Source organism: Nomascus leucogenys, chromosome 7b, assembly GCF_006542625.1.
Source record: "Nomascus leucogenys isolate Asia chromosome 7b, Asia_NLE_v1, whole genome shotgun sequence".
NCBI classification, from domain to species: Eukaryota; Metazoa; Chordata; class Mammalia; order Primates; family Hylobatidae; genus Nomascus; species Nomascus leucogenys.
The window spans coordinates 107,083,831-107,099,657 of NC_044387.1; the positions used below are offsets into that span (position 1 = coordinate 107,083,831).

The window sequence follows — 15,827 nt, forward strand, 5'->3', positions numbered from 1 at the left end:
GGTGACCACGTGCACACTATGGAAAAAAAAAAAACAGCGATGGAAGATAGTCATTGGAAATAAAAAAGTTAAAAAAAAACAAGGCTTTTATTTTAGATCTCATAATCTGAGGCAAATTATGTGATCTCAGCAGATACCTTCTGCTGTACAGTTCGGGTCACAAGTCATCTGAAAGATGTAAAAAACTTCTCTAGCAAGCGTGTCTCCTGGCACAGCCAAAAAGAAGCAAGCGCGCATGGAAAGCAAGCACAGAATAAGAGCGATCAATCAAACCAGGTCCAAGCACAGCAAGGTTACACAGCGAGGTCAGGTACTGCACAGCAGCAGCCTGTTGATCTGGAAATGTGATAAAAGTTAACAGAATGCAAACAAACGGTTTTGAGCATCGTTAACTATGAAAATAGTCTCTTTTTCCCCTTCCCTTGAAAGTAGGCTGTAAGGGTTTCATAGGTGCTGATGACATCAATTTCACACAATCACCAAATTGGTAAAACAGCCAAACCATTTAGCATGGAAGTTCCAAAGGTAAGGCCTGGCCTGACACGCTCAGTGATCTGGGTCCGTCAGCTGCAACTTTTGGGGGCTTGGGGGTAACATGACTAAGGGGCAGAAGAGGAAAAATGGACATAAAGTCCCCCCTAGAGAGATGAATCGCAACAGAGACTCTTGTTCTTAAATACCCTTGTAACTAAAATGTGAGGAAACAATTAAAAGAAAAAAACTCTAAGATGCCAAACTCTAACATGAAATTTAAAAAATATGTTGAATAGGGTATTACATTCAATGTCTTATCTAAATTACATGACAAATAAGGAGAAATGGCTTTAGCAAGTAAACTTTATTGGAGGATGAAATAATCTAACGAATCCTCCTTCCTGTTGAAAATGAGGTAATATAAAACTAAAAACCCATAACTGGTACCGTAACTTTAAAGGTATACGAATCAAACTTTGTAAGCTTATTCCCTATTAAATATTGACATGTGACAGTCACACAGGCATAGTTACTTTAAATGTTCCAAACATATTCACTAAAAATAACAATGTGCCATAGGTTATGTGTCAATAAATAAACATTAAGAAGCTGTGCTTCTGGACCAAAACATTGAGGGCTTTTGTCTGTAACTCTTTGATGAACTTTTTAAAAATTTTATTTTTATATTAATAACTTGGTAGAATAGAGCACCTATTTTAAACAAGTTTAATATATGCTATATATTGTGAAAAATTTTGCAATCAAAATATTATAGTTTAAAGCAAATTCTCCACCTGTCGATCTTATTCCCAATTTTAAATCCTGACATGTGCCCCAAACTCATCAAACCGTATGCAGATTCTCCTCAGTGTAACCCATACGGACAATGAAAACGAGGGGGAGTGCTTACCAGTGATGTCAAACCAAAGGGGTATGCCAGGAGGCTCAACAGATATTACTCCAATCATGTGGGCAACGGGGTCACTTTCCATCACAGTAAAGGTAAAAAATGATTCTTCAAATGAAATGGGCTCCGGGGACGGTTTGGGTTTGGAGATCCATTCAATATGGAGTCTGGTGGTTGATGACTTTTGAGGGCGACCATTGTCAACTGCCTTAATCTACAACATTGGGGCAGAGGGGATTAAACATAGCAAATCAGGAGTTACAACCCAGAAATGAATGAAGCACAGATTGGTTTGGTCTTAAACTGAGCCAATTTCAAACCTTTCACATTTGTATACTGTGTACTGAATGTCTGATAAAAGAACAATGATTTCATGACCACATTCAACATAAACAATAAGTACCCTGATGCTCAAACATCATCCGGCCTTGCCTAATGGGGCCATTAGGTCACAAACACTTCAGCCGTTTACAAAACAGAAATAAAGTTACTAAAGAAGAAATACAAAATAAGGTTTATAGTCACAACATATAAAAAATTACAGTACTCCAATCTTAACTCACCGAAAGAATATCATATTCTCCAGCTGCTGAAAACCTCCTGGACGAAACCACTCCAGTTTTTGGTTCGATGAAAAATTTGCCGTGTTCATTCCCGTCTTCGATGCTGTAGGAGATTTCCGCATTGGGGCCGTCATCCTTGTCGGTGGCGATCACGCGATAGAGGGGCTCCCGTTTGGCATTTCTGTCTCGGTCTGGCTTTTCTCGCTCAGGGAGTCTGATTTTGTAGAACTTTTGCAGAAACTGAGGTTTGTTGTCATTTTCATCAAGGATTTTCACAATGACTCTTGCAATGGTTGATTTGGGGGGACTACCACTGTCTGTCACAGTAACCTGTTTTTTTAAAGTTAACAGATTAACATGTTAAGATATACTATATAAAAAGTGAGTATCTTCTTCCTAATGCTACTCCGCATGTGTGTAAAGCTCTACATTTCGCAGGGCACGAGGACACATACACAGCAGCTCCTCCTTCCAACAACAGCACTGTAAGGAGGTGAGGCAGCACCTCCCATCTCTACAGGGAGAGAGTCAGGGGGCCGGGCATGGCTAAGAAAGAAACAGCCGCACCCCTGCGCGCCTTCCTGACCGTGCAGGCTCTCTTCTCGCACTACTGTAAGTGCAAAGTGAACCTCGGCCAAATGTTAAGCTACCAAAAACTTAATACCTTTAGGCCATGGAAGAGATACGTAAAGATTCTGCTTTACACATTTAAAGAGCCTTCTTAAAAACAATACACTCTACGTACTTAAAAATAAAATGTCCATATATCACATTAAAAATGTTAAGCTTCGTCAATAAAATATGCTAAATTGTCATTTTAAAGTATGTGTCAAATAAATAGTACACCTTTTAATACTAGTAATCACCATTTTATTTTGGCTGTTTTCCTCCACAGATGTTTTATAGGAGTGGACCTAAACATTTAAATTTAAGACCAACTCATTAAAAAAGATTTTCAGTAAAATGAAGGTAAAATAACTTTCATTTTAAGTAAACTATCCATATATTCTTATATTCTATTTAGGTAAAAATATCAGAGAGTCTTGAGAACTGCACTGATGACTGTTTCTAGATCCATAAGAGACCATTTCACCCTTAAATCAAACGTTCACGTTTACGTCAACGGGCACATTAAATGTAACGACATTAGTAACGCTTATTCTCCCCTCATCCACACCCCCACCTTCTTCCCAACGAATTACCAAAACACTAAAAACAGTCAAGGAGACTGAAGTCTGGCAGTTGTAAATCCTGTTTATTAAAGTGTGACTATATCCCGATGGTGCTTGTCACAAGTATTTAAGTAGTTGCTTTACTTTATATTATTTACCTTCCTAAGCTTTTTCAAAATAAAAGTTTTACTATTTTAATTTTACACTCTCGAAACATTTCCTTTTCATCAGTTTGCATATGAGCTTTAGAAAAACAACAAAGAGAAATACAAGCAACCACTATGTTTTTTAGTATTCATCACCAAATTGTTCCCAACTTTGGGTTCAAGAACCAGTAGCTAGTCACAGCTTTCAACATGTAATGGAGACAAACTATCTTGAAGACAGCCAAATCAATGCCAGCACTGGCTCTCAAATATACCAACCCAAAAGGACCCTACTGAAAAATATACTAATTATGTATGTTGAAGGGAAAATTTATTTCCCATCAATGTCCAAATACTACTTTCAAAGTGCTATATATCTGGCATCTGCTTCCACCTAGCCTTTGATATTCACTGAGAAAAGAGGGCTCTGGAGTGAGGTATGCAATTAATGTGAAATTTGAAAGGACTGGAGCAAAATATCAATGTAACTACTGCTCTCCTATCTTCCCATCTGTTTATCTTTGTCAGTGACCGCATTCGCCCCTTCTGTCAATCCTTGTAGTGACAGAATGAAAATTCAAAACTCTGCTCTATCATAAAGAAAATGAATTCAAGGGAACTTTACACCCCATGAACTAAAAACTCAGATGTAATACATGAAGCAACTCCTAATGGGGAAAGCACTGTGGCTGTGAAACCACCTTTTCTAGAGGGTATTCCCAATTCCCAACGCACACACACGTGTATGCATGCACACACACACTGCACAACTACAAAAAACTAAGTATTTACTGACAACGTTAAGAAAATTTGACCAAGGATAAAATGAAATTAAGCAGGCGGCATTATAAACAGCAATATTAAAGGAAATTTTCAAAAGTTACAGTTCAGAATTTTGTCACTTATACTGTCACAGTGGAAGAAGGGCACTCAATTAAACAAAGGCAGGTGGCCTTTTCCAAGGCTGGCTCTGATAATGAACACCAGCCTTCCACACAGGACAGAGGGATGTCTCTATGCCCCCTCTCCGCGGTCTGCCTGTCTCTCGGCCCCTTCCTGATGACACGGCCCAGAGATCTCATCAACCTGATGTCCATGTTATGCTCCACCTTCCCTCTCCAAATTACTCGTGGTCTTTTTCTGCAATGTATTTACTATTAGCCAAAAACCAGGTGACCAATACATGATAACAAGCTGTGGGTTTTCTAAGGACTAAAAGGCATTGTAAATTATCCATGAGAATGAGAAGCCTTATTAGAACTTTCTAGAAGAGCACATCTGAGACTTCAATCTACTTTTACTTTTGAGGTATTTAAGAAGCACAAACTAAGTAATTCATAGTTTAAAATGCAAAAATAATGCAATTGTTTCAGAGCAAAAAAATGAATCTGGAAACAAATTACCTCTAGTTAAAAAGGTTGAAATAGATCTATAAATACCAACATAAATATATCTCAAAAACATAATAGTAAGGGGAAAAAAGATGGATACAGAAAAATATCACTTATGTAAATGCAAATGAATTCCACGTGACACTGTTTACAGTTCTGTTTGCCCCCTTTGTGTGTACGCAAGCATAAAACACAAAGAGCTGAACGGGGCCCATGACAGTGGCCGTGTATTCTGGGAATGGTATTGAGGGATAAAGGGCACGAGAGCTGTATTCATTAACAATTTCCTCATATTCCTTTTTCCTAATAACCAGTAAATAATATTAATACAACAAAATATTAATGGCTAAGAATACCAGTTAATGGGAACAAGATTGTTCTTTCCCATGATACTTATAACTACGAATCTTTAAGTATTAAAAAAATATTTACCTCTAATATGTGTTCATCTTGCTGTTCTCGGTCTAGCTTCCTTGATGTAGTTGTGATGAGACCTGTAAAATGATAACAGTTCATTAATCCTCACAAAATAAGGTCAATTTCAAAATATTGCAATTAAAATCACACTCTTGGCCAGGCGCAGTAGCTCACGCCTGTAATCCCAGCACTTTGGGAGGCCCAGGTGGGTGGATCACTTGAGGTCAGGAGTTGGAGGCCAGCCTGGCCTCCTGATGAAACCCTGTATCTACAAAAAGTTAGCCGGGCGTGACGGCGCGTGACTGTAATCTCAGCTAACTGGGAGGCTGAGGCAGGAGAACTGCTTGAACCTGGGAGGTGGAGGTTGCAGAGATCACACCAGTGCACTCCAGCCTGGGCAAAAGAGTGAGACTCCATCTCAAAAATAAAATAAAAAACAAAACCACACTCTTGTAAAAGTCTGAGCAAATTTCTCAAGAAAAAAAGAAAGAAATTTCTTACTAAAGAAATTTAATTTCCAGGTACGGTTAGTTATTTTGTCTACAAACAACAACATACTTTATACTTTCTCATTTTAATGACTCATAAACATATTGGATAAATGACAAATAGTAAGAAAGTGGAAAAACTCAAATCAGTTACATTTTCTATTTGTTAGTGGTTTCAATATACATTTTGTCAGAAAAGATTTTTTAAAAGTGAGATGAAGTTATCCAGGATTTCAATCTCATCCATCTCCTTTAACTGCTCAAGAGACAACTGAGAGTTGACAGAAATAACTTCTATAACTATATTAATAAGGGCTACTGAAAATAAAATGTTAACTCTAACTTATTACCTTTGAATTATCCACTCTTATAAATAAAGAACTGTTACAAAAAGTAATGTAATTTTCCAGGTAATCTTGCTCACTTAATTTCCTATAAAAGAAAACTAATGATTCTCAAATTCCATATTCTAGAAAAGAAATTTCCTATCAAACTAGAATATCTATGAGTTTTGACCTCTCGAGAACTTTAATAATTGCTCAACTGACAGCATATGTTGGAACTAGAAGGCAATCACAATTTATAAAATGTATTCTTATGCTTCACCAAAACCACAAACAAAATTCCCCTAACCACTAAAATGTCATCCCCCATCTGTGTTGACGGTGAACAGGTGCATCCAGGATCATCTGCACCTCCGACGTTAACATCAGGTGGAGCCTGTGTGGCAGGACAATTATCAGGGCTAAACGTTCTCCTCCCAGCGCTGTGGTGTTTTTCCCATAGGGAAATACCTCAAATAATTCACATTCAAGAATAGACTTTATTAATCTATTTTCTCCCATAATCTTAACTAATTTCACAGAACTATCAATTAAGGGATATTCAAAATGTTTCTCTGCAGCAATAAGTGAAAGGTTTGTGTTTTCACTTAATTCAAAGCTTTCTTTTTTCCTTAAGTAGTTACTAAGAATCTAAATCAACATTATTTTCCTCACGATTCAAGGAAACAGTGTTCTCTTTTTAACAAGGACAACAGAAGGCTATATCATACCTCCATACCGAGGTTTTTCCGGATCTTACGTATAGATTAAAAGGGGCTAAAGGGAAATACTTCACACTGCTTAAGGGTGTAAAAATGACGTTTAAATGTGGCACAAGCTTAATTTTCATTAGTCAAAAACCTTTTAAGTTAATCTCTTTTTTTCCCCTATCGAAAATGTACCACCCTCTCCTAACTGTGGTTGTAAACAGTTCAGGAACGACAGGGAGCCACTTGATTAGTCCCACATCTGATTATTGTAATGTGTCCACCAAGAAGTTGTGATCGATGGTAACATCACGTGGAACAGCAGCTTGACATGTTCCCAGGAAAACAGTATTCTTCTGTAGAGCGCTTAATCGCTCACCAACAGCACTGTGCAAATACTTGTGAGCAAGTACAACTCCCCACTTTACGATTTACTTACAGCACACGAGAAAGTTAACGGAAGCTGTACCTGTGTCCATATTACCAATTCCACGTAAAAAGGCTGGGCATGGTGGCTCACACCTGTAATCCCAGCACTTTGGGAGGCTGAGGCAGGCAGATCACCTGAGCTCAGAAGTTCAAGACCAGCCTGGCCAACATGGAGAAACCCTGTCTCTACTAAAAATACAAAAAGTTATCCGACATGGTGGCACACACCTGTAATCCCAGCTACTCAGGAGGCTGAGGCAGAAGAATCACTTGAACCTGGGAAGAGGAGGCCACAGTGAGCCGAGATTGCGCCACAGCACTCCAGCCTGGGCGACAGAGCAAAACTCTGTCTTAAACAAAACAAAACAAAACAAAAAAACCCATAAAGCCAAAAGGCTACCTGACCACCTCCTTCCTGGGTCTGAAATTATTTGCATGTTCCATACTCCTCAAATTAATTCTCCTCTGTTAACTCAGATGGACCTTTAATTTCATCCTAATGCAATGAATGGTAATGCCCCTTTCTTTCCACTTCGGCCTGACTACCCTGAGTCACTGCCTCACCCTTCAGTTTAAACTGAAGTGGGTTTAAACTTTTAAACTCACTGCGGGGCCTGGCGTGGGTTCCTGCTGCTGGATTCTCCAAGTCCTAATATTTCTTCTATCATAATATTACTCCACAGTATTAAAGCCCCTCATTTAAAAATTAGTCTTCTTTTCTGTACTGGAAAACTCATGAGGACAGAGGCTGTCTTTCTTGCATAGCTTGCTCACAGAGCTATCTCTCCGTCATCCTCAAGAAACACTTAAACGTGTGAACATGTGAATTTCTTAAAACTATGAACGAGCAGAATTAAAAATATGTGCTAGAGTGAGAGAGACACATAAACTACTGTAAACCTGAAAATGATACAAATTCACAGCCCATAAGTGAGCCAACAGAGAATGCGTTAGTGCATATTTATAGGCAGGGTGTGCCAGGTGCTGCGATGGGTGGCTAGGTGCTGGCGGCACCCTGCAGGTATTTAGAAGCACAGACCTGAAGTGCAGGGAAGCTGTGGGCATACAGACAGGTGTGAGTCAGACCCCACGCACAGAAGTGAGTATAATACTAAAGAGAACAGTGGGCCTATAAAAAAGGCAAAGAAAATAGCGGGCCGATCTTCAGCCTGGGAAGCAATCTGCTGGAAGAGAAGCTTCGTGTCCCTGAAGCCAAAGGCAGAGGATTTTAAAGAGGACGTCCTTTGGAGAAGCCTGAAAGAAAAGAGAAAGTGAGGCAGGAAGTAGACCAGAAGTATTACTTTTATGAAGAGGAGATTGTCTCACATGTAACTGTAAACAAGAGAGAAGACGAAGATCTAGACTTCCACTAACAAATACAGTCACCACTAGCCTCCTGAGACCAGTGGAATTTAAATTAATCAAAATTCAGTAAAGTTTACATGTCAGTTTCTTAATCACACTAAGCCAGATTTCCAGGGTGCGGCAGCCCCCAGGGGCCGGTGACAACAGCATGGAGCAAGGCAGATGCAGAACGTGCTCCCCAGGGCAGGAAGCTCTGCTGGACGGCACCAGTCTACACAGGAGACACAATTCACAAATCAAGGTCCTGCAAGAAACCCTGCAAGGTGGGTTTACTTTTCTGTGGAGAACACGTAAGATATTTCAGACTGACAAAAACAAACAAATAACAACAATGACAACAACAAACTTTCTAAATTCACAACACTCTTAGCAAAAAGAATCTTAGCAAGGCTGCCGTAGCGCTTTTCCCTAATGCCGTCTCCAGAGAGAGGCCGTGTATGAGTGTCCTATGGGGGTGGCACCAGGTGCTGCTCCCCCTCTGCGAAAAATTACAATAAAATTGGGGCTTCCTGTGGGATTTTCATACAAAATGAAAACAGAATTTCCTAATGAAGCAATGAAATACTAGGCATTCTGGATGTCTTTTAGAGGTGCGCTTTACCTTACAGCAATCAACCACACTGAGTGCCTAATCCCCAGGAATGCTATCCGAACCCCCTGCACTCAGGCCATGCAAAACAATCTACCGAATGTGTTCTGTGTTCATACTCATTCATGCCTCTGTGAGTATCACTCCAGCTCATCATCCCCCCACCCCCGCCCACTTGAAACAGCTACTTCAAACATAATTCCAAAGTACAACCGCTCCATATACCCACTACATGTTATTAACCTAGTAGGTAGCAAGTGTCCTAGTAAGTATATCCCCTTCTTTCATTTTCGACATCTGTGCTCATCTGCATTATTTTTTGCCAAATCCCAGAAAGATATATACTTAAAGGAAACTGTACAGAACTTCAGAACTAGAGAGAAACCTTTAAGATTATCAAGTTGAGCTGCCTGAACCAAAGAGCAGTTAAAATTTTCCAAGGCCACTAGCAAGTCATTAACAAAACCAGGAGTAGGGTTTCGCTCTCTTGAGGCTCAGATGAGCGTCTTTTTCTCCCTATCACACCTAACTGCGTAATTTGCTGCATTATAGTATTTCAACTCTCCATGAACTCTGAACTGTGACTTTCATAAACTGTAAGGAAAAAAACAGGAATGATTCATCATCAGTCATTTAATAGGTCCAAAAAAGCAAGTTAGGAGATAAAAGAGGAGGCAAAAGCAGAAAAACGTATATGCAACTGTTGTCTTTTTGTAACTTTGTGTTTTATCTTCCTCTTCTGCCAAGCACTGATAATTTAAAAATAGAAAGGAAGAAAAACTAGACATTTTTCTTTCCTTGGTCCAGGAAAACATTGCATTCTATATAATAAAACTATGATAAATGTAGGTGGGCTGAGACAGCAGACACAGTATATTCTCACCAATGAGCAGTTACCAGTTCACCCCATAAATGTATGCACAATGCAGGAACCAAAGTTTACCGCACTTGATGAACATCATTAAAAACCACTCATGGCCTTTCAACGCCACTTAAGACATTTAGAGATGAGTTCATTTAGAACAGAGAGAACGTCAGATCAGCTATAGTGTTTCAGTATAAAATCGTACTCTTTGACATTTCTTATAAATCAATAACAAAACCATCTCCAAACTTCTCAAAATTCAAGAGATAAAGTAGACTTCGCAAAGTAGATAGATGTAAAAGTGAATGTCAAAGGACTAGTAGGTGAAGACAGTCATGTGACATGGTCCACACAGCTGGAGCAATGAATGCATTCAGTCAACTGTGTTGTACTGTCCACTCAGAAAGTGGAGATAAGACAGTCTTGTTTGCAAGAAACCAGGATGAAGGCTAGAAGTTGGCAAAGACTACTTTATATGTGAGAAACAATAAGACAGGATAGATTGTAGGGCACTGACAGAAAACACGGCGCAGGAGCTACACACAGAAAACAGGAAGCAGGAGGAAGGCTCTTGCCAGCAACTCTGTGTTCCAGGAAAGTGTGGACTTGGTTGGATGAGAAGACATGTGGTCTAGTCATTTGTGCTGCTCCAGCAGACAAACCACCCACCATTGCCTGACATGTGAGTGAGGCCACTGAGGACCAGCCGGTCACCAGCCAAGCCTGCACAAGAGTGGAAGAAGCACCCAGCAGAACCCTAAACTAAATTATGAGTTATTTCAAGAGTGGAAGAACCGCCCAGCAGAACCCTAAACTAAATTATGACAGTTATTTCAAGCCACTCAATTTTGACAGTTAGCTAAGGTATTATGCTTTAATAGATACTTCATTACATATATATATATATAAATCTAAGCCTGTAAAAAACTGAGATATATCCACGTATGTATATGTGTATATTTTTGTATATGATGTGTAAATATGTGACGATATCTCCATTTTTACAGGCTTAGAGAGATTAAGTTGCCGACTCAACGTCATTTAGCAAAGTATTGAAGTTGGGGGTTCAATAAATCTAGTAAGTCTACATTAAAAGTGAAAGAAACCAGGGAGGGACTGAAGACTGTGGTTCTGTAAAAAATAAATTTCAACATCAGCACAGTGGATAAAAATAGATGGCATAATCCCAGCACTTTGGGAGGCCAAGGCAGGTGAATCACTTGAGGCTAGGAGTTTGAGACCAGCCTGGTCAACATGGAGAAACCCCATCTCTACTAAAAATTCAAAAATTAGCTGGCTGTGGTGGCGTGCACCTATAATCCTAGCTACTTGGGAGGCTAAGGCATGAGACTCACTTGGACTTGCGAAGTGGAGGATGCAGTGAGAGTGGGCCACTGCAATTGAGCCTAGGTAACAGAGTGAGACTGTCTCCAAAAAAAAAAAAAACAAGCAAAACAAAATATACACACACACAAACACACATATAAGAAAGATGGCAGCTAGAAAAGGAAAAACACAGGATTTCTGAATAGGATTCAGGTCCAACTGCAACAAGAGAGCAAGCATTTGCGATCTGTAGTAAGAGTCATCGATGACCCCACACTGTAAAAGGCAGGGTCCTGGCTCTAAAGGAAGGAATCTCTGCAGCCCTATGTTCACCTCACTGGCGGGAAATTTACTTGGAACACTTTTCAATTACTCTACTAGAGAATAAGCAGAGGAAGGGAAAAGATCAAGGGAAAACGGTAAAAATCTGGTCACCAGATACCTTCCTTTTACTCTGATTATTTTCCTCTACCCCCCTGCAATGATTTTGGCCTTTCCACCCTTTTATTTTACAGTAATTCATGAACCACAGCCATATACGTTCTAGAAAAGCACTGTCCAACAGAAATTTCTGTGATGACTTGTGTGTTCTATAATTTGCACTGTCCAATATGGTAGCACCTGGTCACATGTGGGCACTACACACTTGAAATGGAGCTAATGTCACCATAGAACTGAATTTTAAATTTAAACAATTTAAATTTAAATAGTCACCAATTATGTCTGATCCTTTATAGCATCTCCAATTTCAAATGCTGCCTGTCAAAACTAAAAACTTTAACATCTGCAATATTCAAAATCTTTTTCTGTGGTTAAAATTTGAAGCAAAAATATTTATCTAAATCCAAATTTTTATAGACGTCTGTCTTAATCCCACATAGAAAAAAAAAAAAGTAAAATTTTCCTAGATTTTGACTGTGTTGATACTCCCCACCATGCTCCTGCCCACCGTTCCCTGCTATGAGTCTCCACTTGGCTCAGAGGGCAAAGAAGAGGCCTGCTTTAGAATTGCTGATTTACTGCTTCACCTGAACACGTACCAGTCAAGAGGCTCTGTGCTTAGCTGTGACTTGGAGAATCATTACTCTACTAATTTGTTTTGTTTTTGCTTTTTTTTCCTAAGCACTAAAAGTGAATAAATTAAATCTATGTTCATAAACAGTAGTGATGTCATAATGTTTACGATCTGTCACCCACTTGTTCCATCTGCACTGTTATTCAACTGCTCAGAATGCTGTTCCCAAATGTCACCATGAGAGACATATACGAAAGCCTAAGACAAGGCTCTTGTCCTCAAAGGCATGCAATTTATTTAAGGAAACAACTCCCACATGTAAAAGGCTGGGGTGAATATTAAACTATCCTCTCACAGTTCGCTTTTTAGCCAACACTAATTATGTGCTTCCCAAGACCCAGCTCTGAGGTAGGCATTTTATATACGTCACTCTCACTGGATACTCACAGCAACCCTAGAAGAGAGCGGTACCAATATACTATCTTTATTTTGAAGATATCTGAGGTTTAGAGAGGTAAAATCATCGCCAGCTAAATGCAAAGCTGAGATTTGACCCCAAGTCTGTCTGATTCCGGAGTCCAAGCTCTTAATTCACAGACAACTCTAAATGTGTCAATCATATTTAATACATATAATGATTATACAACAAAATTATTGTGATCTCACTTTCCTCTAGGATTAGAATGTTCTCTCCACCAAGCCCAGCTCCTTTTGCAGGAAGGAGTCCTCTGGGCTCCATCCCTTTCTCACAATGTTTTATTAATTGCAGCATTATTTTGACGAACCCTTGACTGCAGGCATGCACTTCAGGTACATACCATTTTCACCCAATGATTTCTCTGAAACACTTTCATATATTCTACTCGACACTAAGTTTAAGAACTGTAATCGTAGCATATTTGGTGGTAAAGGAAGTGTCTAGTTTAAGTTTTAGGGGTCTTCAGTGTAATTTCTTCAGGAGTTGTTACCACCAGGATCTGGATGTTAGATTTCTACCCTTCAATCCTGACTGTGGCAGGGACTGCTCCCAGGGACATTCAGTGTGCTTTAAGGATCAGCAACATTAGGACAGTTAATAATAAAACACCTGTAATACACTCATGGGCGGACTGTGAAACTTACACTGCTCGGGTAACTTTTAGACAAGGAGTACTACAAAAACAAGTAAGGCAAGGTGCTGAGGAGACATGCATATGTGTGTACAGATGTAATGTGTACACACACTCCTGTGCATAGAAGTTATGACACATTCAACCCTGAAATATTACTTCTGGCTACTCCTGGGAAATGGAACAGGTAGCTGGAGGGAAGAGAGGAGAGAGGAGGAGAACTTCATTTTATACACTACTTTATTGTGGCAATCTTTAATCTTTAATGAGCATAGTACTCAAATAAATTTAAACATTAAAACATTTTAAAGCTCAGAGTGAAAATAACGGAAATATTTGATGGCTGAAAACTAAACTTAGGCTGGAAAATCTCAAATCAATTATTTTTTAAGCCTTATATATACTAATATACGGCCATGTATATAAAAAACTCAAACTTCTTGGAAATATTAAAGTGGCATATCCTATACGACTTTTTCTAATGTTTTTGAGTTGCAGCAAATTTTTAATGAAATGGATCATGGGTGCTAAGTATCCTCTTACCATAAAAATAAAGTTTGCTAAAGCCAGAGGGTCTTTCACGATGCTCTAGCCCAAATCCTGTACCTTAAAACATGAGGAAATGAGGTCTAGGCACGTGGAATAAATTCCTGAAGGTCTGAGTCAGCAGAAGAAACTTTCCTACCGAGGAAAGTGTTCAGAAGGCTCTACTGCTCGAGCCTTTTCCGGCAGAGGTGTGCATCGGGATCATGGAGTGTGAATGCCAAACCCCCCTTCTTCCCGCCCCATGCCAGAGCCACCAAATCACACTCTCCACTCATGAGGACCCAGCCTGTACCGTCTCATAAAGGTTTCCCGGTGATTCCATCCCATGCTGACCTTCTCAGTACAGGTGCTGACAGAAGTTGAAAAAAATTCACTCTTATTTTAACAGTTTTGTTTTCAGTCATTATAATAATTACTACTGGACATATTCTGGAACAAAGCATATTATCTATTTCTTTAAAATACTATTTGAGATACAGAGAAACACAATAGGGCTATGGACATATGAGAAATACACAGTATTTCTCAAGTATGGTTCTTACGTACCATAAGAAGCATAATTAACGTTGCAAAAAATGCAACAAAGAAGTGGCCGGGAGAGCCCACCTGAAGATTCCACCTGTTCCTCAACTGCTTATTAAGTCCTAAAACATCACCCAGAATCTTCCTGACAAGTCTGCAACTACTGACCAAGTCATTAAAGCCTGTTGGAACATAAATGAAATGTAGTCTTTACAACATTAACAAAAAAATAAGAGGATTCTAAATGGCTATATACATTTCCACTGAACAGCACATTTTCCATCTTCTTGGAAATACCTTTGTGGTGGACTGAATGGTGGCTCCTGCCCAAAAGATATGTACAACCCTGGAAGCTGTGAGTGTGAACTGATGTGGATAAGCATCCCTGAAGATGTAATTAAGAACCTCAAGATGAGACCACCTTGGATTTATGGTGGACCCTAAATTCAATAGCAAGAGTCTTTTTAAGAGAAAGGTAGAGGAGATTTGAGTCAGAGACCCAGGGAAGAAGGGCGTCTGATGACAGAGGCAGAGACTGGAGTGGTGCCATCACAAGCCAGCAGGTGCCTGGAGACTGGGAGGAGCGAGGATGGGTCCTTCCTTAGCACCTGCAGAGGGAGTGAGGCCCTCACGGCACCTGGAATTCAAACTCCTGGCCTCCAGAACTGCGAGGGAATCCACCTGTCATTTAAATTTATGGAAAGTAGCCTTAGGGAAATACACCTTTTTTTTTTTTTAATTAATGGCTTTATTGAGGTATAACTGATATACAAAAAACTACGTATGTTTAATGTATACAATTTGATGAGTCTGGATATACACACTAATACACCTTTTTATCTGGATAGCAAATGAAAGTACTGAAAAAATGTTTTCTAAAAGAATTGGGTAACACTGGCGAACAATTCCATAATTGAGAGATAAGCACTTTTATTCCTTTCTGTATTTTGTTAGTGTCTTCACTTGAAATGTTTTATGGTTTAGTAGGATTATCACTCTACACACAAGACAAAAAGCAGAGGATTAAACAAGTGACTCGGCTCCAAAGGCGATCTGGGATGAAACAAAACTCCCAAGTGCAGTCCTGCTTTCCCTCAGGAGGAGGAGAGGGCAGGACGCCTCGGCTCTGGAAAGGGACTCCTTCAACATCTCTGCTGAGAACCACAACTCAGCTACGGCTTTTGTTTTCGGTTATGAATATATAAAATATGGCACAAATTATACATCAGTTCTGAGTATATTATTTCTCATTTTCTTTCCTCTCCATAATAGAAGAAAAACTCCCTAAATATGGATGTAGTAACTCTATTCATAATTATACATTCTAGCTTAATGCCTGTAACACAAAAGTTCCAACTCTAACGCTGTTTTAACTAGGGACCAAGACAGAACAGACTCTTTGATTCTGAGTAAAGCAAAATAGCCTCTCTGTCCTCAAGAGTTCACTTCACCAGCAACATGGGCCTCAGGGTA

At 39.4% G+C, this 15,827-nt stretch overlaps 1 protein-coding gene across 12 annotated transcripts in view; it reads right to left on the bottom strand.

The window, feature by feature from the left end:
- Positions 1-15,827, bottom strand: part of FAT1 (FAT atypical cadherin 1) — a 141,172-nt gene that overhangs the window by 47,525 nt on the left and 77,820 nt on the right. For 9 of the 12 annotated variants that reach the window (XR_004031094.1, XR_004031096.1, XR_004031095.1 and 6 more), the window contains exons 4-7: positions 5,086-5,147; positions 1,945-2,274; positions 1,385-1,595; positions 138-206 (exon numbers count right to left, since the gene is read on the bottom strand). Coding sequence is in view for 9 of the 12 variants with exons in the window: in XM_030816422.1 (XP_030672282.1) it covers positions 138-206; positions 1,385-1,595; positions 1,945-2,274; positions 5,086-5,147 (672 nt within the window). In the remaining 3 variants the exon portion in view is untranslated. The remainder of the gene's footprint in view (positions 1-137; positions 207-1,384; positions 1,596-1,944; positions 2,275-5,085; positions 5,148-15,827) is intronic. The other 3 variants (XM_030816419.1, XM_030816417.1, XM_030816420.1) reach the window with 1 other exon arrangement.